We start from the raw sequence: 22,283 nt of genomic DNA on the forward strand, positions 1-22,283 counted from the left end.
CCACTTCCCTGCAGCAATTCTGGGGATCCCAGAGCCTTGGCTCCCTTGGCCTTGAGCTCCATCTCCCTCTGCAGGCCGTACTGTGCAATTTCAGCCTGAGCCTCTGACCTGCTTCAGCCTCAGTTCATTTCACGCGCTGACCTCCTCCACCTTTTCCACAAAGGTTTCTTGTTGAATCAACCTTGCCATTACCAGCAGAGTGTGGATATCCCTTCATCCCGTTCCTCTTTTTCATCTATAAGTATAGGCATATGTGGGAGTTTTATGTGTTTCTCCTGAAATACCAAATCACAGATACCGCTCTCCAACGTGGTTTTTCTACTGGTTAGATTTTATGGACATCTCCAGAAGCCAATACACAGAGATCCAGTGACAGTTGTTCTTTTTCTAAGATATTTATAAATATAGTAGGATACATCAGACCTTATGAGTTTTTTGGTGAAGCAATATTTATTTTCCTTGCCTTCTCCCTCCTATCCCACCTCTTTATCCTCCCATCAACCACTCAGGAACCTATGTTGATATTATGATGTGCAGTCTTCTTACTATAACCATAGCTATCTATGTAATGTAACCATATTGAAAACATACTCTCTCTCTGTGCAAGCACCTGATTTTAGACCCTCTGTCCTATTTCATTTGCATATTTACCTATCATTGTTCTAAAACCACTTTATTGTAATTTCTACAGCTTTAAAAGAAACCTTGAGAGCTGCTATATTAATGTCTTATGAAATTGTTCTTATTCAAGAGTATCTTGGCTATATTGCCTTTTGCATGTTTTGTGTACATTTTAGCATCATACTGCCAAGTTTTGGCTTACTTTTACAAAAACCTTTCTGGGGGTTTAATTGGGATTGCATTGAGTCTAAAAATCAGTTTGAAGGGAACTGGCATCTTTATCATATTAAATCTTCCAATCCATGAGCATGGTATACTTCTCTAATTGGGAGTGTTAAAAAAAAGTCTCTTACTAACATTTTATAATTTTCTCTATAGCTGTCTTGCACAGAATGTATTAAATTTATTTATAAGCTCATTGCATTTTTATGATTGTAAAAATCATTCAAATTTCATTTACTGGTTTACTACCCAATAATTAGTCTATTTTCTTCTCTGTCTCAGTTGAATTCAACTCAGTCATATCTGCATTTCAGGTTCTGTCCCTGGTAACACCCATCTTCTGGGTATTAGTTTCTATTACTCTCAAGTTTGGTAGCTATGACAAAATACCAACTCAGACTAGCTTAGGCAGAAAGCTAGTTTATTGGGTCATAACCCAACTGTGGGAAGAGTGTGGGATGAGTTGCTCTAAAAAGAGGCATGAATAGTGGGCTGGTGCCTTCTGAATCCTCTCTTACACTTTCTCTCTGCTTCTATTAGTGTATTAATTAGGTTCATTTTTCTCCCACAATCGAACTCCTCCCAGGCTGGAACCATCTCCTGGAGTTCCCGGGCTCATATCTAGCGTGTTAATTAAAAGAAGGGGCTTCCCTCCTCCCCTTAATGTCCATTCAAGGAATGAACTTCAATATACCTAAAGTTCAATAGAGCCACACAAACACACATCCTTACTTTCACGATTAGCAGTCCCCATTAGACTCTTAAGCTGATGACACAAGAATTCTTCAACAGAAATAGGGTGCTCTTCTCAGAAGGAGGAAAGCACAGGAGATGCCCACCTTATAGATGATTTCTATTTTCTACCTGTTACTTTTCTGGGTGTTTTCTTCTCATTGTGATTTCTGGGCATCACCCCCTTCCACCTCTAGACTTCCACCTTTCTCTTTACTTTTTTGGTGCGTTTCAGAGGCTACCCATGAAATGGCAAAGTGCAGTGATTAGCCATTAGACTTTGAAGGCAAATTTGCCTTTTGAGGGTTGTTGTTTTGTTTTCAAAGCCTGGGGAGAATGGAAGAGAAGCCCAGCTTGATGCTGGCAGGTAAACTGTTTGGGTGGGCCTGGCAGGAGCAGGGAGTAATGGGAGAAGGCCTCGGTTCTGGAATCTGAACACAGGACCACTGACTTGCTGAATGACTTGGGTGATTTCTGTCTTTCCTCTGGGCTTCATATCCTTTCTAAATATAAAGGATTTGGTGGTGATGGTGTCCCCATGAGAAAGTAGGACAGCTCTTGGCCCTATCATAGGTGATGTAACACAGTGGCTGCCATTTCCCTCTGTGAATAGTCTTTGGGGAAAGCCCCAAGGTCCCTCCCAGGCTGGTGTGGATAGTTCCTGGTAGAAACACAAAAATGTAGGTCCTGTCCCTTGTAAAACCACAGACCCGCCCTTGGCACCAGGCCAAGCGGTGGCTACATAAATTAGGCTTGGCCTCAGCCCTTAGCCACACATCCTCCTGACAACATGAGACCCAGCAGCTTCTTGGTTCTGGCGGTCCTCCTCGTCCTCGGCATGCTGGTGGGACAGGCAGCTGTCAGTGGAGGTGAGTGGGCAAGTGGCCCGGCTAGGGTTGGGTTGGGTTGAGGAGAGGCTGTCAGGGGCAACCTGGGTGCTGACAGAAAGCACTTCTGGAGCAACAGGCAGGGCTTAGGCCTTCACTTCAGTCTCTGGTCACTTCCATTGTATCCAGATAAAGTAGGAAGTTGTCCAGCTTTTCACCCCAGGACTGAGATAGGAAGACTGTGGGAGAAGTGTTGTTATGTGGCCTTGGCCTTAGACATTGGGACTTCTGCAGAATGAAGTGAGGAGTCCGGGGAATCTGGGCCCTGGTGTAGGGTCTGTCCCCTGTCTGTCTGCCCTGTAAAATCACCTGAGACTAATTAGTCCTCTAAGAGGAGGTTAAGAACCTGCAAGGCCTCAGAAAGCATGTAATTTGAAGAAGACCACCATTTTACTAAGGAGGACACTGAGACCTAGAGAGGGTGAGGAATTGTCAAGGCAATCTCCAGAGCCAGGAGGAGCTCAGGTCTCCTGGCATGTGTCTTGGAGCTCTCCCCGCAGAAGGGACAATGTATCCTTCTCACTTCTTGGAGTCACTCCAGTCTGGCATCGCCTCCTGAGCACCGGACTTGGAATGGAGGGATGGCAAACTGTGGTCCTGTAGACCCTTCCCCAAAGCTCAGGGGATAGCCTTCCAAGAGCACAAACCCGAGTTAGCCTTGGTGATCCTCCTCCACCTCAGATCTTAATTTGGGGGACACTGAAGTGAGCAGTGACTGGACCAAGAAGAAAGACAAGATAGTTGAAAGAGGGAGATGGTGTCTAACTATGGGTACATTTCTTCTTTCAAGAAGCTGACCAAGTTCTGGCCAAAGGACAAGTTACACGTCCAGGCATGGGGCATGGTCCAGTCAAACTTCCATCAAAGCCTGGCTCCTGCCCCAGGATTCTGATGCAGTGCGCCATGATGAATCCCCCTAACGCCTGTATGAGGGACTCTCAATGCTCCGGGAACAAGAAGTGCTGTATGGGCTCCTGTGGAAGAGTCTGTATGAGGCCCAAGAACTGAATGGAGGAAGAGGTAACTCCCGGGGTCACAGAGAAAGCTGAGTGGTGGGAAATGACCCTTGGTTCTTGCGAGGGAGGGTACTGGAAGGTGATGGGGAAGCTGAGGGGTCTCAGAGGCTGGACCTGGGCTTCTTAGAGGAGGGCCGTGTGGGCTTGACCCGATCTGTCACTGCCTCTGACCTGCTGACTCATAGCTCTGGTTCTCCTCTCTCCTTCCAGGTGGAGCCTGCTCTTGCTGCACCGGTGAAGACCCAGGACTGCAGTCCCCAGTCCCTGCAGCATTTGAATGCCTTTCTCACAGGGCTCGTTCTTCCTCTCACCGAGGCTGCCTAAACCTGGGCTGCTTCTCTCAGTGATTTCCTAATAAAAGACTGCTTTCTACTCCATTTGTTTGGCTCCTATGACTTCTATGCTCCTGGAAGCTCCTGGAGGTGGGTGTGGAGTTGGGATTCCCTCTCCCCAGTGAGGGTGGGGCGAGAGGGCTCCGTGGGAGCTGTTCCTGGTGGAAGGAGAGCGGAGGCAGGAGCAAGAGGCCCCACTCCCAGGGATTAATATTAGAAATCCAATAAACAACCCAAGAACTATATTCTCCGTATCACCAGGAAATGGAAATCTGGAAATTTCACTTGTTCACGCTCAGGATGCCTCCATTAACACATACTCCCTTTGGATTAAGCAATATCCTCTCCCAACTTTAGATTTTAGGATGTGAATGAGGAGACAAGACCCTCCAAGTCCTTAATCCTTTAGTAGGAATGTGGAATAGTGTTCTCTGGAGATATAAAGTTGGGGGCAGAGCAGATCCAAGTAGTGACGAGAATGGGGAGTATTTGATGGGCAAACTTGAATGACCTTGTGGCTCTGTTGTTAGCCCCACTGCCCTTGGACAAGGAAGCTCTCTGGAGGCCAAAGCCACAGGAGGAGGAGGAGCATTTTGGGTGGAGTGGGAAAAGCACAGGCTTGGGAGTCAGTGAGCTGAGTTCTAGCCCAGCTTTGCCACCTCTGAAAGACTCCCCAGTCACCATGGAATTGTCCCTGGGAAAGTGCTTTCTCATAACAAGCTAGACAGCAAGACTTACCTTCTGCCAGTTACTCCATCAGCAATAATTTATTTCACAAGGTCACTTTTGATGAACCCGAATTATCTTTCTGCCTCGATTTCAATCACAGCCTACATTCTCAGCCTTTTCACACTAGATGGTACTATGTCTTCCCTTTCTGCAGCTTGGTATTTTTATGGAGACACAAATTCATCCACAATACCTGTGCTCCTGGAAGCTCCCATAATCTTTTACTCTTGAGTCACAGTACAGCATACCATTGCTGCTTCTGGGCACTTCAATTGATGTCGCATCCTGTCCAGCCAGCATTGCCAAAGCCTTGGACATCACTTCCATGCCTCTTCCTGGAAGTGAGATGCTGCGGCCATTGGACGCTGGATTAAAGTCCATCCTTCCTCTGTGTCTGCTTTTACCATCACTAGTCCTCACATCTGTGACGGAGCCTATGCATGTGTTGTCTGAACCAGGACCTGTGCACATGGGGTGGCTGCAGAGGAGGCAGGGAGAGCGGGCACTTGGACCTTCCAGCTCCCATGGGGGACATGGGCTCAGCTTCCCACTCCTGAGACTGACCTGGTGAATATGCTCTAATTGTAGGAACAGCGTTTATATACATAGCAGTCAAGAAATGAAGGTTGGCCCTGGCCGATGTGGCTCAGTTGGTTAGATGTTGTCCCATGCGCTGAAAGGTCCTGGTTTGATTCCTAGTCAGGGCACATACCAACATACCAGGTTGTGGGTTTGATACCCAATCAGGGTGCATATGGGAAACAACAACAATCAATGTCTCTCTCTCTCTCTCTCTCTCTCTCTCTCTCTCTCTCTCTCTCTTTCTTCCTCTATCAAAATCAATTTTTAAAAATATATTTTAAAAAAATGAAATGAAAGTTGTCTAAACCAATCTCCTGCCAACTGTGAGCACTGGGGCAGCTGCTCTGACCTTCCCTCCATTTCGTCTTTCCGCCCCAGCTTCTGGCCTCAAGTTTAACCGATGATAAAAAGGAAGGAAATTGGATCTAGTAAGGCTTCCAAGGCCTCATGGCCGATATTCACTAACCCCCTAATGCCTCATAAAAGGCTCTTTCAACTCTGCATGAAGTGAAGGGGCAAGAGCAAGAATGACGGGGAAGTGAAGTTCTGAGCTGCATGATATTAGTGGAAAAACCGCAGCTGCTAGCTGAAGTGCCCAGGATGAGCACCACAGCCTTAAAGTTCCTGGCTATTTGGGAGCAGCTCAGCAGCTACCACGCTCCTCCCAGAGACACTGCGTCCTCCAGCAGAGGAGTTTCTGCTGAGCTGTAACCCGGATGTTACACCTGCGGGCTCTGTTGTGTGTGCACCCGAGGGGTGAGCAGCCAGGGTCACTGATAATGACTGGACATTCTTTGGCCCCTTCTGAGGCTCTCCTTGTCCAGAACCTCCTCATATGAGGAGACTCTGTTCTAGCCAGCCATGTGTGTCTGCCCCCAGGACTCCAGCGTGACAAGGGTCATGCTCAGACCACTTGTTTCTCAGGTTGTCCCAGGGGCCTGAGCCACAATCTTCCACTGAATTTGGAATTGAAAGTACCCGCTGACATAATCCAGATCTTCATCTTGCAGATGGGGAAACCGATTTCTACGGGTGTCATCAAAGTTCACACTAGGCATCAAGGGCAGAGCTGAGGCCGGGAACTGCCTGCCCTAATATGCTTGTTCTCTTTCTATAGGATGTTGTAAGTCAGGAGGACTAGTAGCCTTTAAAAAAAAAAGGCTTGTTGATCTATTCATTTTACCTGAACCAGAAATGAAGTTCATAGCAAGAATTCCAGGATAATAGAATGATTCGAACCAAAGTGGAGAATCAAAGATAATGTAATTTGGGGAGAAGATAAGACCAATTAAACTGTAAATGGACACTCCATAAAAGGCCAAGTGTCCTGCATCATTTTGGTGTCCTGTCAATAATCTTTCTGCTCCTCTAAATCCTGGCAGCATTTCCCTTCTGGGGGAAGATCTGAAATATGACCAGAGTTGTGCTTTCAATGGCTTGTAATTTGGAAACTGTGTTTAACAAGTTGTTTCCTGTTCATTCTTCTATGAGAGTGATGGAAGAGAAGTGTCCAAAGGAGATCTGAGAATTTCAAACAAACAAAACAAAAATCTTGGTGTGTGTATTGGATGAAGTCCACAAATTGACGAATGGGCATTATCAGATGGGACGTCAGTAGGTAAGAACACGATGATTTTTTTTAACTAATGGCTTCAGTCTTTTAGTACACTGAGCACTTGCCACTGGTATTTACTGATCCAGGCAAAGAAATTAATCATGCTTGGCCTTTTTTTTTTTTCATTTACAACATTAACAATACATATGTTTTTAAATGTCTTTTTCATAAAGTAAATGGCCTTAATGCAGATAGCAGTTATCAGTTAACCTGAGCTCCTATGTTGAGAGGGGGAGGTGTCAGTCCAGATCCAGTGAACCTGATTTTGCTGATGACTATTAGCCAGTTTACATACCGGATGTTTGTATAGTGAATATTTCAGACTGTGCCTATAAAAATTTTATTGATGTTCACAGGCATTCTAGCCATCAGAGCTGGTGCAGGAGTGGTAGCTGCCATGTTTTAACCACTGTTTCTCCCCTTCATGACATGAAGATTCATTTTCATTGTTTGAACTAGGATCTTCCTGTGGCTGAGGTTTTTTGTTTTTTTTTAATTACATCTTTATTGTTCAGATTATTACATTTGTTCCTCTTTTTTCCCCCCATAACTCCCCTCCTCCCAGTTCCTGCCCCACCCTCCGCCTTCACTCCCCACCCACTGTCCTCATCCATAGGTGCACGATTTTTGTCCAGTCTCTTCCCGCATCTCCCACACCCCTTTCCCCCCCAAGAATAGTCAGTCCATTCCCTTTCTATGTCCCTGATTCTATTATGATCACCAGATTATTTATTCACTTGATTCTTAGATTCACTTGTTGATAGATGCATGTTTGTTGTTCATAATTTGTATCTATACCTTTTTCTTCTTCTTCCTCTTCTTAAAGGATACCTTTCAGCATTTCATATAATCCTGGTTTGGTGGTGATGAACTCCTTTAGCTTTTCCTTATCTGTGAAGCTCTTTATCTGACCTTCAATTCTGAATGATAGCTTTGCTGGATAAAGTAATCTTGGTTGTAGGTTCTTGGTATTCATCACTGAATATTTCTTGCCATTCCCTTCTGGCCTGCAAAGTTTCTGTTGAGAAATCAGCTGACAGTCGTATGGGTATTCCCTTGTAGGTAACTGAGTTTCTTTCTCTTGCTGCTTTTAAGATTCTCTCTTTGTCTTTTGCTCTTGGCATTTTAATTATGATGTGTCTTGGTGTGGTCCTCTTTGGATTCCTTTTGTTTGGGGTTCTCTGCGCTTCCTGGACCTGTAAGTCTATTTCTTTCACCAGGTGGGGGAAGTTTTCTGTCATTATTTCTTCAAATAGGTTTTCAATATCTTGCTCTCTCTCATCTTCTGGTACCCCTATAATTCTGATGCTGGTACGCTTGAAGCTGTCCCAGAGGCTCCTTACACTATCTTCGTATTTTCGGAGTCTTTTTTCATTTTGCTTTTCTGGTTGCGTGTTTTTGCTTCTTCGCATTTCAAATCTTTGCCTTGATTCTTGCGCTCCTCTGGTCTGCTGTTGGGAGTCTGTATAGTATTCATTATTTCAGTCCGTGTATGCTTAATTTCTAGTTGGTTCTTTATCATAACATCAAGGGTCTCATTAGATTTCTTGAGGATCTCACTACATTTATCAGCGGCTTCTAGACAGTTCTTAAGAGACCTTAAAAGTGTGGTTCTGAACTCAATATCCTCCATTGACAGTTTTGTCCTGTTTCTTTGTCCCCGCATTTTTTATGCTTTCTTGGTGCACCCCCTAGTGGTCTTTGTGCGCAGTCTTGTTGTAGTTAAGCCTTGATTGTTGTTGGCAATACCGGGGGTGATTTGACCTCCAGGCTAACTGGCTATGAGAGTCTGCTGTGTCTGCAGTGGGAGAGCTTCTGTGCTGGATCTCTAGGGCGGTGCTAATCTAGCGTTTGCCTGAGGCTATCTGGCAAATGGCTCTGCACAGGGCTTGGGCGGGGCGGGTCCCCGGGGATATACAGGGCAGGCCGGAGCGAGCAGTTATGGCTGCTCTCAGTTTTGTCCCTAGGGGCTCTGCCTCACCGAGTCCCAGCAACTGCTGCAAACCTCGGAGAGAAAGCTGCCTTTGAGTTCCGACCGAAGCCAGACAGTCCCGCTTCTCCAGTTTGAGTCTTGGTCCCTAGAGACTCGCCCGGATCTGGAGCTCAGAGTCTGAAACTTCCTCCCGATAGAAAACAGCAACCGTGCCCTCCGCCTCCAGCCCGCTCCGCGTGCACTCCGCACCTTAGTATTTCACTTCAGCACTGTGCCTCCTCTGAGTCTGGGTATGATATTCTCTTTCCTCCTAGTTGTAGAATTTCCACTCATGTGGCTGAGGTTTAAGGACAGAAAGCGATCACTCTAGACCAGTGATGGCGAACCTATGACACGCGTGTCAGAGGTGACACGCGAACTCATTTTTTTGGTTGATTTTTCTTTGTTAAATGGCATTTAAATATATAAAATAAATATAAAAAATATAAGTCTTTGTTTTATTATGGTTGCAAATATCAAAAAATTTCTATATGTGACATGGCACCAGAGTTAAGTTAGGTTTTTCAAAATGCTGACACGCCGAGCTCAAAAGGTTCGCCATCACTGCTCTAGACTCTGAGTGAGCTCTTAACCCCCAAACCTCTCATGCTGTCTGTTTCCAAAATGGATTCAATAAACATCATTTTGTACACGTGTAGCCTACTGGATTCCCATGAATAAGAAAGATTTTCAAAACCTCCTAGATATCTCATTGCCCCCTTTTTCCTTTTATGTTTTTTTTTAATGTGACATGCCAAACTTTATTTTTTTAATTGGAGAGAGAGAGAGAGAGAGAGAGAGAGAGAGAGAGAGACATTGATTGGTTGTCTCCCATACCCACCCCAATTGGGAAGCAAACCCACAACCTGGGTATGTTCCCTGACTGGGAATCAAACCCATGACCTTTTGGTGTATGGGATGATGCTCCAACCAACTGAGCTGCACCATCCGGTGCTATCTATATCTATATCTATATCTATATCTATATCTATATCTATAGATCTATAGATATAGATCTCTCTCTCTCTCTCTCTCTCTCTCTCTCTCTCTCTCTATATATATATATATATATATATATATAGTCAGCTTCTTATTAGCTCCAATTGGTCTCACTGTCTGAATTTGCTGTGATGTCAAAAAATTGACCCACAAAGAGCAAGTTCTGAGTTGGGTGCGATAAATACATGCCCTGAGAATGGAGCTTTTGATGAAGCTACCAGAGAGGTCAAATACTGACAGTTTTCTGGAGATGGAGCTTTGGAGTAGCATACAAGCCATTCTCCCCTTCAGTGGTGGCTGTGCTGCTGGTTTTCATGGGCTATAGTGCAAGTCTGCTGGCTTCCACACAGCTAGGAAGAAAAGGGATGGGGAGAGGGCCAATCAAACTTTCTCTTCTTCTGATATTCGCCTGTTTTTCTTGGTGTGTGTTTTTTTCCACCTTTTTTTTTAAATTAAATAAACACTCCATGGATTGTTACAAGCCTTTGGTTAAGTTCTCAACTTCTGAAAAGGTTGATTTTGACAATATTTGTTAGTGTTCTAACTGCTTTCTGAAAATGCTTACCTCTATAGTAGGGTTTTTTAGAGGCCTGCTATCACATTAAAGTAAACTTCTAATCCTGTATCATTATATTCTTCTATCATTAGTAGACTAGTGGCCTGGTGCATGAATGGGTGCACATTGAAAGGAAAATAATTAGAAGAAATATTTTAGTATCTCTGTTCGCCCTTTCTCTATAATAGAAGTGTCAACCAAATTCATGATCGACAATGACAGATCAAAACACACACCTGAGATTGGCGCCAGGGAGAGCTTTATATGTATCGCGTTTGTGCGAGTCAACTTAGCCTTTTATAGATATAGAACAAACTTACTTAATTAGACCTGCTTTCTGATGTAGCTAAACTGTTTCCAGCCCAGTGAAGCACCCCAACTGCTCTTTCAGGTAATTGTCAGCAACACAGCAGTAAATATCAACACAAAGCAAATTATTATTGTAGATCACACAGGGAGAACAAAGGGTAAAATATTTAACTGCAGCAGTGTTTGACTATATTCTGCTCAGTGAGAAAACCTGAAGTCATTTTAAAGGTCCACCGTTTCTTACTTCTTTTCAGTCAGGTCAAGTTTCTAAGCTTTCTAAATCTCGGTTTTCCAGCTAATGAGAAGAAAATAGGAGTCCACCAAGTCTCCTATCTACCTACTCCAAGACTTTTGTGAGAAGCAAATGAGATGAGGCATAGGAAAACACTTCATAGATATTTGGTTACAGTGTAAAATGTTTGCACCTGGCTATAAAGCAAGTTGTGTTCCTGGGCTGAAGAAACTGCAAGGAGGCTAGTTGCTAGGGAGAGGAAGCCAGGCATTCTACGTGATGTCATTACCCGGGTCCCACAGCCACCATTTCCAGGCTGGGCTGGGCTGTGGGCAGCATTTTGCTTCATGGGGTCTCAGCAGCATCGGCTGCGATTTGGTGAGCTGTCACTCCGGGGTGGTGGCGGAGCCTGTGTCCCACTTGGGAGAAGCCAAGTGTTGCTTTGTGGGCACCAGTTCTGCAGCACCATTTCTCTGTAAATGGCCAGGGCGCCTCACTGAAGTTCCTGTGTTGTGCGTCTGCCACCTGGTGGTCAGTGCACACCATAGCGACTGGTTGGAGGGACATGTAGCATATTAGCCTTTTATATTTATATACTAGAGGCCCAATGAACAAAGATTTTTGCAAGAATGGGCCTTCCTTCACCTGGCTGCCGGCACCGCCTTCACTCCAGCCAGAGCCGCCTTTCCACCTTCCCACACTGCCCAGAGGCCCTGAGTGGCTGGGGCTGTGCGGAACACCTGCATCATCACCATGGTGACGACGCAAGTGTCCCGCCCCACCCCTGGCTGCTTGGCACCTGTCAGGTTAATTTGCATACTCACTCCTGATTGGCTGGTGGGCGTCATGAAGGTACGGTCAATTTGCATATTTTCTTTTATTAGTGTAGATACAGATTAACTGATTAATCTATTAAATGATTAAGTGATTTTTCATATATTTTACTACTGATATGGAAATGATCATATGATTTTTCCCTTTACCTGTTAATAGAGACTAGTCCCTTGACTTACTTTTGATTGTTAAACCAACTCTACATTGTTGAAATAAGTCCCCACTTGTTAATCATGTATCACCATTTTCACATATGACAATGTTAATTAGCTAATATTTTGTTTAGAATTTTTGCCTCATTTTTCTAGCAAGATTGGCACACAGTTTTCCTTGCATGCAATAACGTTGTCATGTTTGGTATTGAAGTTGCAATATCAAACTTCTTTGAAAACAGAATGGTCACAAGTGGGTTGTGGGACTGCAAACAGACAACTTGAGAATAGAAGTGCAGACGCTGTCTGGTTGGTGTGGCTCAATGGTTAAACAACGACCTATGAACCAGGAGGTCACAGTTTGATTCCAGGTAGAAAACGAAGTGCAGACGCTGTAAGTTATTGGACTGTTAAAAAAATTAGAAAGGTGTTATTTTTTTTTCCTAAATTTGGAAACGCACAGAGGACAGGCTAAACTAGAAACTAGAGCTAGAAGAGAGCAATGTAGGTGCACTGTGAAAAAACAGCAGGAGGTAGCTATAAGACTGCACTAGAAAGAAGAGGAACCTCACATCTGTCAAAATGGCTATCATCAAAAAAATAACAAACAACGCGTGTTGGCAAAGATGTGGCAAAAAGGGAGCCCTTGTACACTGCTGGTGGGATTGTAAATTGGTGCAGCCACTACAGAAAACAGTATAGAGGCTCCTCAAAAAATTAAAATTAGAATTACCAAATGATCCAGCAGTTCTACTTCTGGGTATTTATCCAAAGAAAACAAAAACACTAATTCAAAAAGATATATGAACCCCTATGTTCATTGAAGCATTATTTATAATAGCCAAAATAGGGGAGCAACCTAGGCGTCCATCAATAGATGAATGGATAAAGAAGATGTGAGATATATATGTATGTATATATTATTTAGCCATGAAAAATAATGAAATCTGTGAAATCTAAACTAAACTAAACAGAAACGGATTCATAGAGACAGAGAACAAATTAATGGTTACCAGAGGATGAGGGGATGTGTGAAAAGGTGAAAGGGAATAAGAGGTACAAACTTCCAGTTATAAAATAAATAATTCACAACATAGGGAATATGGTCAATAATATTGCAATAATTTTGTACAGTGACAGGTGCATACTAAACTTATCATGGTGATTCTTTCATAGTATATATAAAAGTCAAATGACTTTGTTGTACACCTAACACTAATATAATATTGTATGTCAAGTATACTGTGATTAAAATGAAAGAAAGAAAGAAAGAAAGAAAGAAAGAAAGAAAGAAAGAAAGAAAGAAAGGGAGTAGTTAATAGTTAGTGGGTATAGTTGCTGTTCCAGAGAGCCATCTTTTTCGTCAGCATCTCTCTGCCTCCCACACCTGGTACCAATGGCCCTGTGTGCATTCATCAATATGGTTCTTACCATGACTTAAGATAGGTACGTCCTTTGCCAAGAAGCAAGCAGAAGCAACACACACTTTTACAGGAGCACAGAGAGAGCTAAAAGGATTATTTGGCCTACAGTTCACATTCCAAAATGACCTCATTAGACTTCTAACCTTAAAAACAACAGGGGAGGGGGAAGATTAACCAAAGAACTTATATGCATATATGCATAACCCATGGGCACAGACAATAGTGTACTGAAGGCCTTGTGGGGGGCACCGGGGGAGGCGGTTAATGGGGGGGGGGACATCTGTAATACTTTCAACAATAAAGGTAAATTTTTAAAAAATAAAGTAAATATTTCTATAAAATTAAAAACAAGCCTGGCCAGTGTGGCTCAGTGGTTGAGCGTCGACCTATGAACTAGGAGGTCACGGTTTGCTTCCTGGTCAGGGTTCCTACCCGAGTTGCGGACTCGATCCCTAGTGTGGCATGCAGGAGTCAGCCAATCAATGATTCTCTCTCTCTCTCTCTCTCTCTCCCCCTCTCTGAAATAAAAAAATATATATATATTTTAAAAAAAGAAACCCCAAAACAACAGAAGTCTGTACAAACTCATGGAGAACTACAGACAGGGTTAAGGTAGAAAATATTCATCGCACACCTTAAATGCGGGTCTGTGCAGTCAGTTCACAATATACCCCCAGACCTGGTTAACTGATCTCCAATTCTGCATAGTCTGAAAATTATCCCAGTAATAGCCCCTTATCTTGCCTTGTCATGGTGCCTGTGTGTGTTTCAAGTGTTCATTTATTCAAAGTAAATTCTTCAAATGTACCCATTTCTTAAGTCTGTTGGGAGAGGTATGGTTTAGTGAGGAGTGAAGTATGTGAGACCTGAGGAATGTCCTGGAAAGATAACTCTATCCCGTTGCCTCATACTCCACTGCATAAAGCAAGAATTATGAAGGGCCGGGCCAGCCCTAACACTCCCTGAAAAAGAGGAAGCTCTTATGGGCTGTCAGACGTTTGCCCAGAACTTATTACAGTGCCTCTTCCTGGGGGGCCTTGAAAGGAACCTCTGATATGAAGAAAGGTCAAGTTAAGGCACTTGTGACCTTGGGTCATGGGCACTACAGCACCCCCTGCCGGCGGGCCCCTGCCATAGGCTATATAAACGTTCAGTCCCAAGGTTCACCGCACACTTCTGCAAGATGAGGCAGAGCAGCCTCTCCATTCTCACCGGGATTTTCCTCCTCCTCTGCCTCCACTTGGCGCAGCCTGAATGGAGGGGGATGGGTGGGTGTAGGGTGAGGCGGTCCTGTGTGTGCTCGGGGTGGGGAAGGTCCTCGGAGGACGAGTCCACGGGACAAGCTGGGACTGACGCCCAGCAAGGACTCACAGGTGCCCCCAACTCACCCTGTGGCTTCGTTCCTCAGATGTGGTCAGACCTGGATACTGTCCAGAGTTCCCACTCCGCTGCCCTTTCACGATGATACCGCTGTGCCGGCGCGATAGAAACTGCAAGAAGGACAAGAAGTGTTGTTTCTACAACTGTAGATATCAGTGTATGGTGCCGTGGCAGAGTCTGGATTGAGGTAAGAAGTCTCCCGGCTGCCTTTCTTGCCTTTGCCCCAGAAACGTTCCCAGAGAACCAGGTGTCCCAGAGGGAGCTGAGAGCCGCCAGAGCCCTTGCAAGGCACAGATCAGAGCTTTGAAACCAGGATCTGCCCTGAACAATTTGCCTTGAGGACAATCGAGAGACCTCGCTCCTCACCAAATGCACAGTTCACTTCCGTGTAGTGGGCGTCACTGTTCAGTGAATGACGGGGACATTTCTCTCTAAGCTCCTCAACCGTTACTGAATGTTTATGATGGCTAGTTTCCATTGCTCTTGTTTTGTTCTTCTAGTTTGTTATAATGAATCACGTTCCTCTTCACATTTAAATTGTGAAGTAAAGGACAAGATGATATCATTCCTTAGGAGGGCTTGCCTGGCCTTCCTAATCCCCAGGCCCTGACTCTTAGCGCTCCTGGGAGGAAGGTACTTGGCAGGATTCAGACCCAGCCAACGCCCCCTGCACAGTTTGCACCGCCCCATGTCTCTGATCCTGCCTTCTCTTCCCAGGTAGCAATCCCTTCTTACCGGGGCCTGAGAAGACACTGGTAGAACAGGCTCCGACTCGGATAACTGGTCTCCAATTCTTCCATGTGCTCCTCACCCCCCAGACTTCCTTTATCAGAGTTCAATGCTTATTACTATGAAAGCAGCACAAAGAAATAAAGTGTTATCTACCTGAAACAATTGTCCATGAAAATCTATGACTGCCGGATCGCTCTGTGCTCCGCCTTCCGGGAAGAACCTTGAGGGTTTGTAAAAAAGGATGGGGCTGCTGTTTCCCATATAGTTTTGATCGATTCCTGCATTTCTGTCATGTCCTTCTCTCTCAGGGTCTTCTGACACTCAGATTCCCTGTAGGTCAGTTTCCAAAACCTGACCTTGGGCATGGGGCATTTTGAGTCATAGTTTCTGAGTTTGGGTCCCATGAAAGGTGTATATGTACTTCTGAGAAGGAGGAGCGACGCTTTTTGCTGCACTTAGTCTGATACTGCGGCTGCTGGCCTTTCCACATTTTATGATTGTTCCAGGTTTCTAAGAAGCTCTCCCCCCATCCCGTCCTCCACTCATCCCCAAGGGCCCCCTAAACTGTTCCAGAAGGGCCTCCTGACCAGCCTGTGACAATCCCCTCCAAGTTCTACATTTCCCTCTCTGGGCCTCATACTCTTGCCTGGGGTAGAAAGAACCACTGACACTCTGGGTGGTGAGGTCACTGTCTTGGCCTGAATTCCCTGCTTATGAAACAGCAGCTGGGATGGCCGGGCCAATTCTGGTGGAGCCACACCCACAGCGAGAGGTATAAGGGATGCGGCTGACACTGGCCACCACAGCCTCCTGCCCTCACTATGAAGCTTAACAACCTCCTGGTCTTCACGGTGCTCCTGGCCCTCAGAATCCTGTCGTCCTGGGCTGTCGTAGATGCTGGCAAAGGTGAGTCAGGGTCTCTCAGGCCATCCCGGTACCTGGAAGTCATCTTTCCCATGGTCTGGTCCATGGCCCCTAATTTCAAGCTTCCTTTTTACTGTTTGCTCTTTTTCACGGTCACATCATTTTGATCTCCTGTTTAATTTTCCAGATTTTCCTCATCACTTTTTGACGGTCACTTTCTCTTTCTCTCTTTATCAGCTGATCTGCTCTCTTTCTTCCGGTCTCTGAGGAGTTGTCCCTCCTGCTTTCACTGCCCCTCGCTTCCTCCCTCCCAGCCAGGGTGTATGTCTCCCTCTCCCTGGGAACTCCTAATGAGCTCTATGCAGCCGTGCCCTGGAGCTGGCTTATACTGGCTTGCAATGGCCAATTAGTAAGTTTTCAGGACTTTTATGAGCTAGTGGACATCATACTATTAGTTTGAAATCAATCATGATGGGAGTATTTACACCATGGAAATTGGCAAATGCTACAAAGGCTGCCTCTTACAACATTTCCCAGCACACCTGCATCCGTTTCTTCTTTCCTGGGTTATTGACTCCCTCTTGGTTGAGTGCTTGGCTGAGCTTGATGCTGCCCCACAGCTGCCTTAAAACTGGAATCCTAACTGCTCCCTGCATTCATCTGGGGCCAGCCACCTGGGTGAGGTTTTCTCTCCCCTCCTGGGAAGTTGATTCCTTGTTCAGGATTGTGGTCATGACTCAGAATCAGCTCCTTCTCCCTCTTTTGTTCTTACCCTTCAGAGAAAGCCAAACCTGGAGTTTGCCCCTTCATACACCCAGCAAACTGTCTTGTGTATGAACCTCCTCAATGCCACAGTGACTGGCAGTGTCCAAAGAAGCAGAAATGCTGTCCTGGCCTTTGTGGCATCAAATGCTTGGATCCTGAAGACCCATCAAAGCCAGGTGAGAAAGTAGGGTCCTGGGAAAGGGGACCAGTGAGGTTTGAGTTTGGGGACATGCATCTTGGAGAAGTGGAGGGGGCTCCTCTGAAGTGGGTTGGAGGGTGCGGCAGAGTCAGGGCTTATTCACCCCCATCTCTGTGCCCGCGGGTGGTGAGTAGCCAGCTGGCCAGTCAACCAGTCAATCAGTCAACTCATTGATTGCTAGTGAGTCAGTCAATGAGTCCGTGTGTCTGTCTGACACTTACAATGCTAGTTGGGACTCCCTCAGTGGGAAGGAGTCTCCTTCAAGTCATGCACTGGCCTCTGTTTGGGTGCTGAGGTGGGTGAGGACCTGATTTCCATGCATGAGATAGAGATGGGGATGGGAGCTTGCATGGTGCCTAGGGGGATCAAGCCTCTGAGTTGTAACATTCTTCTCGCCAGTTCCAGTCAATCCTGGGAAGTGTCCAGTGGTCACTGGCCAGTGTAAGATGCTCAACCCCCGAGACGAATGCCGGAATGACAGCCACTGCCCAAAGAGTCTCAAGTGCTGCAAGGGGATGTGTGGGAATTCATGTGTCAAGCCAGTGTGAGGTAAGGAGAGGAACTGGAGAGTTCCACACCTCCCCGCATCCTCATACAGCCTCAACCACCCGGTGCCCTTCCCTGCAAAAGAGGATGCTTGGCATCTCCCTGTACCTCCTCCCACAAGCAGATCTTCTGCCTCAGCACCATTTACCCCCTGTTGTAATCAGGAAGCCGCCACGGTCACCTGTGACTGGTAGTGCTGGGTCCTGGAAGGGCAGGATTGTTGGAGTAAGCCAGGAGGAAGGAGCCATGAAAAGGAGCAAGAGTTCTCTCTTTCAATATCATCTCTGCCTCTGACTGACTGGGTGACTATGAAGAACTGATTGCATCTTTCATAGCCTCACTTTCCCCATCTGTAAATGGATGCAATTACGCCCACTGAAATACTAAATGTAAAAGTGCTTTTTAAGGCTGGAGGTGCTCTGAAACCAATACAAAATAATATTGAAAGTAAACTGCAATTGAAAATTTAAAAAATGATTAAGATGGTAAATTTTGTTATGTGTATTTTACCACAATTTCAAAAAACTTAATCGCTAGGTTGTCAGCTCTGTGGCATACAGCAAGTGCTTGGTGGTCAGACAAACCTGACTCTACCACTTACCAGCTGTAAGAGGGAGGCAAGTGACTTAACCTCCCTGACTCTCATCGATAAAATGATGATGATGGTGATATCTAATCTATAAAGCTTTGCAAAGATTAACTGAGATAGTAATGTTTGTCAAATATAAATACAATTCTGAGTATACTATCTGGCACATAAATTGTAAATAATAATGACTATGTTTTATTGCTAAAAAAAAAAAAAAAGACTAGAGTTGCTATGTGCATTGACATAGTATTGCTATGGCCATGGCCTCAGTTGGCTGGGTCACCTGAAACCACAGGAAACCCTAGGGTGATGCATAGATGTAGAGGCCTTGGCGGGGTCCTCTGGCTTAGTTTCCTAATTTACCAGAGGGAAGACCGAAGCCAGAGTCAGGGAAAAGCCTGGATTTGTTCTTGATTCCTAGGCCAAAGACCAGCACCTTTTCACCTATCCCAGTATCACGGTCTCTCTCTGCTTATCCCAAGGGACTTAAGGGCTTGGTGGCAGGAGGCTCCTCTTGTTGGGAAGGACTTAAGCGTCACTAGGATTGTTCCTGTGCTGAGACTCTGTTTTATTTTCTTTCCACAGAATAAATCTAGCTTAGGACTTCCTGGTGTGTATGGAATTACTTCCTGGGATTCCTTTTTCCTCAAGCCTGGAAAAAATGAGAGGACCTTGATGAATATGTGGCTTTTCGGCCAATATCTCCTTGGGGGCTAAGTTTTGACCTGTTTTATCTATAAATCCTGAGCATCCAACATGAGGCTTGGCACAAATAGGAAATGTCTGTTGATTAATGAATAAATAAATGTACAAAGTTTTCTCTGTGTTTCCATCTTCCTTGACTCATTGAGTCTTGCCGGAAGCCGGTCCATCCTTGCTGCTTGACACAGTCGCTGCAGGAAAGAAACATCTGCACAGCATATGTTTCAAGGGACCTGGCGTATATAGCATACTGTTCTTAATATGTTTGCTCCCCTTAGCGCTGTGTGTTTTAACCAAGGTCACCTCTCCAAGAAAGGTTATTTCCCCAGGTAGGAATTTTTCCCTCAAGTCAGGGAGGGGATGCCTCTCCTAGAAAGGTTGTTTCCCCAGGTAGGAATTTTTCCCTGAAGTCAGGGAGGGGATGAAACTCCTTAACTAAGTGCCAGGCGGGTAGTTAATCACTACAAACAATCATGCTTAAGCTACATAATCTTTACTCCCTGGAATGGAGATAAGAAACGCCCTAACCTTTGTAATAGAAATTGACAGGATTAAAATCAACTGGTATAAATACGGATGTAACAAGACAATAAACAGCAGAACTTCGCTGGAGATCCAGACCAGAACTTGGCTGGAGATCCTGGCTAGAGATCCTGGCTAGGCTGCTGATCAACTGAACGTTGTCTCCGTGTCATTCCTTCTTCGCCGACTCCGTCTACACCTTTGGGGACCCCTGGACCTGCTGGGGTTGGACCCCGGCATCTGGCGCCCAAACAGGGTTCCCTTAGGTAAGTCCCCCCGTATTTGGGACGGATAGGACTGCACCGTAGGGTGCTTCAGACCCCCCCTATAGAGGATAAGTAGGGTAAGCGGGTAGTTAGTACAGAACTTAGATTGACAAGATGGGTCATACTGAGTCTAAAGAAAAAAGACTCTGTATTAATCTTTTAACGCATATGCTTGCTAGCAGAGGAGTTAAGGTTACTCCCAGTCAGACAGAAAGTTTTATAGAAGACGTATGTGAATGGCTTCCTGAGGATGGAACTGTTAATTTAGAAACTTGGACTAAAGTAGGAGAGCAATTAAAGAACTATTACAGCTACCATGGATCTGAGAAGGTCCCGGCAGTTACCTTTTCTCTCTGGAATTCAATTTGTGAAACCTTGGCACCAGAGGCAAAAACGGTTGAACTTTCTCAAAATTTAAATAGTCCCTCGGCTCCACCCAGAGAGGATACATCATCATTGTCTCCAGCTCAATCTAAAAGCAATTTAGCTATGCCTAGTGATCGGGAGGAGAATAAATATCATAAACATGACCATTGGTCCTTTCCAGTCAGTAGAGAGGAGAATGGCCCTCCCATTCAAAACAGGCTCCCCAAATTAGAAAGGAAGCCTAAACCAGGTCCTGTGGCTCCTATGAGCTCCATGTCTAAATTTCAAAGAAAGGCCATAAGAGAAGCTGAAGCTAATGGAGATCTTGAATTCTCACTCTGCTTCCCAGTTACATATGAGAATGAGTCTGGTGGGAATAGAAACCCCACCTTGGAGCCTATACCTTACAAAGTACTTAAAGAATTAAAATTGGCCTGCTCTGAATATGGACCTCTAGCTCCTTACACACAAACCTTGGTAGAAACCCTAGCCAGTAAATGGATGACTCCTTATGATTGGTCACAGGTTTGTAAATCCTGTCTCTCAGGAGGCGATTACTTATTATGGAAAACTGAATATGAAGATCTTGCTAAGAAAGCTGTAGCCACTAGCGAAAAAACCAGAAAAAGAATAACCCTAGACATGATATTAGGAGAAGGTGATTTTAACACGGCTGAAGAGCAAATGAATATGCCCACAGAGGCACTTACCAAAGTAACCAGTTGTGCAGTAAGTGCCTGGAAATCCCTACCTTATACAGCAGGAAAAACCACCACCCTTACAGAGGTTAAACAGAAGGTCGAGGAACCATATCAGGATTTCCTTTCTCGCCTCATGCAGGCAGTCAAGAGAGTAATCAATAACAAAGAGGCAGCCGATATCCTAATCAAACAACTGGCTTTTGAAAATGCTAATAATACCTGTCAGGCTTTATTAAGGCCGATTCGCAGAACAGGAACTATAAATGATTTTATAAAACAGTGTGCTGATGTAAGTCCAGCATTTATACAGGGTGTAGCTATAGCTGCAGCTCTCAAAGGGGAGACATACCCTCAATATGTACAGGGTATAGGACAAGCCAGCAATAATACAGGTAATAAAAGAAATATGAACTGCTACTCTTGTGGCTTATCTGGGCACTTTAGCAGAGAATGCCCAAATAAAAATAATAATACTCAGGCCAGATGGCAAGCTCCTCGACAGCCTGGAAATACATTAGGGAATAATATTAATCCTCCAAAAACCGTTTGTCCCCGATGTCAGAAAGGATTCCATTGGGCAAAGGAATGTAGATCAAAATACCATAAAAATGGTCGGCCTTTAAACTCTACAAATAGCTCCCAAGGAGGTTATATCCCATCACCTCAATCGGGAAACTTGAGAAGGGGCCAGCCCCAGGCCCCTGCAATAATAGGGGCATCAACCTTCAACCCCTTTGCAAATTTCGATCAGTCAGTGACCTCTTCAGGGCAACCCCAGGCAGTGCAGGATTGGACCTCCACTCAACCACCCATGCAGTACTAACCCCAGACTCGCCAGTAGCAGCCATTCCTACAGGAGTGTCTGGGCCACTGCCTGAGGGAACTGTAGGTTTAATATTAGGACGGAGCTCCACCTCGTTACAGGGGATCTTAGTCATCCCAGGAGTTGTTGATGCAGACTACACAGGAGAAATACAGATTTTACTTTCCCCACCCACCACAACTATACAGATTCAGCCCAACCAGAGAATTGCCCAATTAATCCTGTTACCAATACATAAAATAGGGACAGCTGTTACCCAGGAAGCTAGAGGGGCCGGAGGCTTTGGATCTAGTGATGCAGCATTTTGGATACAAGAAATCCATGCTACTAGACCTACAAAAATTTTACAAATTCAGGGAAAACCAATTGAAGGTCTATTGGATACAGGAGCAGATGTTTCCTGCATAGCAGGGAAGGATTGGCCCTCTTCATGGCCCACGCACACCACCTCCACTTCCCTAGTAGGACTAGGCAAGGCATCTAATGTAAAAAAGAGTTCTCAGATTCTAACTTGGGCTGATGAAGATCAACATTCGGGAACATTCTGTCCCTATGTAATTACGACTATCCCCTTTACATTATGGGGAAGAGATATCTTGTCTCAAATGGGAGTT

The 22,283-nt window shown here is 45.1% G+C and overlaps 2 protein-coding genes and 1 long non-coding RNA gene across 3 annotated transcripts; all 3 read left to right on the plus strand.

The window, feature by feature from the left end:
* The first annotated feature begins 2,288 nt into the window (after nucleotides 1–2,288).
* PI3 (peptidase inhibitor 3) lies at nucleotides 2,289–3,855 on the plus strand. The gene is made up of 3 exons (XM_036321514.1): nucleotides 2,289–2,444; nucleotides 3,253–3,482; nucleotides 3,689–3,855. The coding sequence occupies exons 1-2, from the start codon at nucleotides 2,366–2,368 to the stop codon at nucleotides 3,468–3,470; spliced, it is 297 nt and encodes a 98-aa protein (XP_036177407.1). The 5' UTR covers nucleotides 2,289–2,365; the 3' UTR covers nucleotides 3,471–3,482; nucleotides 3,689–3,855.
* Nucleotides 3,856–14,377: 10,522 nt separating this feature from the next.
* LOC118662746 lies at nucleotides 14,378–15,485 on the plus strand. Its single transcript, XR_004969873.1, has 3 exons — nucleotides 14,378–14,482; nucleotides 14,623–14,781; nucleotides 15,312–15,485. It is a non-coding gene; the product is annotated as an uncharacterized LOC118662746 (long non-coding RNA).
* A 588-nt stretch (nucleotides 15,486–16,073) lies between these two features.
* On the plus strand, nucleotides 16,074–19,107 carry LOC118662740 (antileukoproteinase-like). The gene is made up of 4 exons (XM_036321511.1): nucleotides 16,074–16,232; nucleotides 16,970–17,131; nucleotides 17,554–17,703; nucleotides 18,875–19,107. The coding sequence occupies exons 1-3, from the start codon at nucleotides 16,148–16,150 to the stop codon at nucleotides 17,700–17,702; spliced, it is 396 nt and encodes a 131-aa protein (XP_036177404.1). The 5' UTR covers nucleotides 16,074–16,147; the 3' UTR covers nucleotide 17,703; nucleotides 18,875–19,107.
* The last annotated feature ends 3,176 nt before the right edge of the window (nucleotides 19,108–22,283 follow it).

Source organism: Myotis myotis, unplaced genomic scaffold, assembly GCF_014108235.1.
Source record: "Myotis myotis isolate mMyoMyo1 unplaced genomic scaffold, mMyoMyo1.p scaffold_m19_p_9, whole genome shotgun sequence".
In the NCBI taxonomy this organism is placed as follows: Eukaryota; Metazoa; Chordata; class Mammalia; order Chiroptera; family Vespertilionidae; genus Myotis; species Myotis myotis.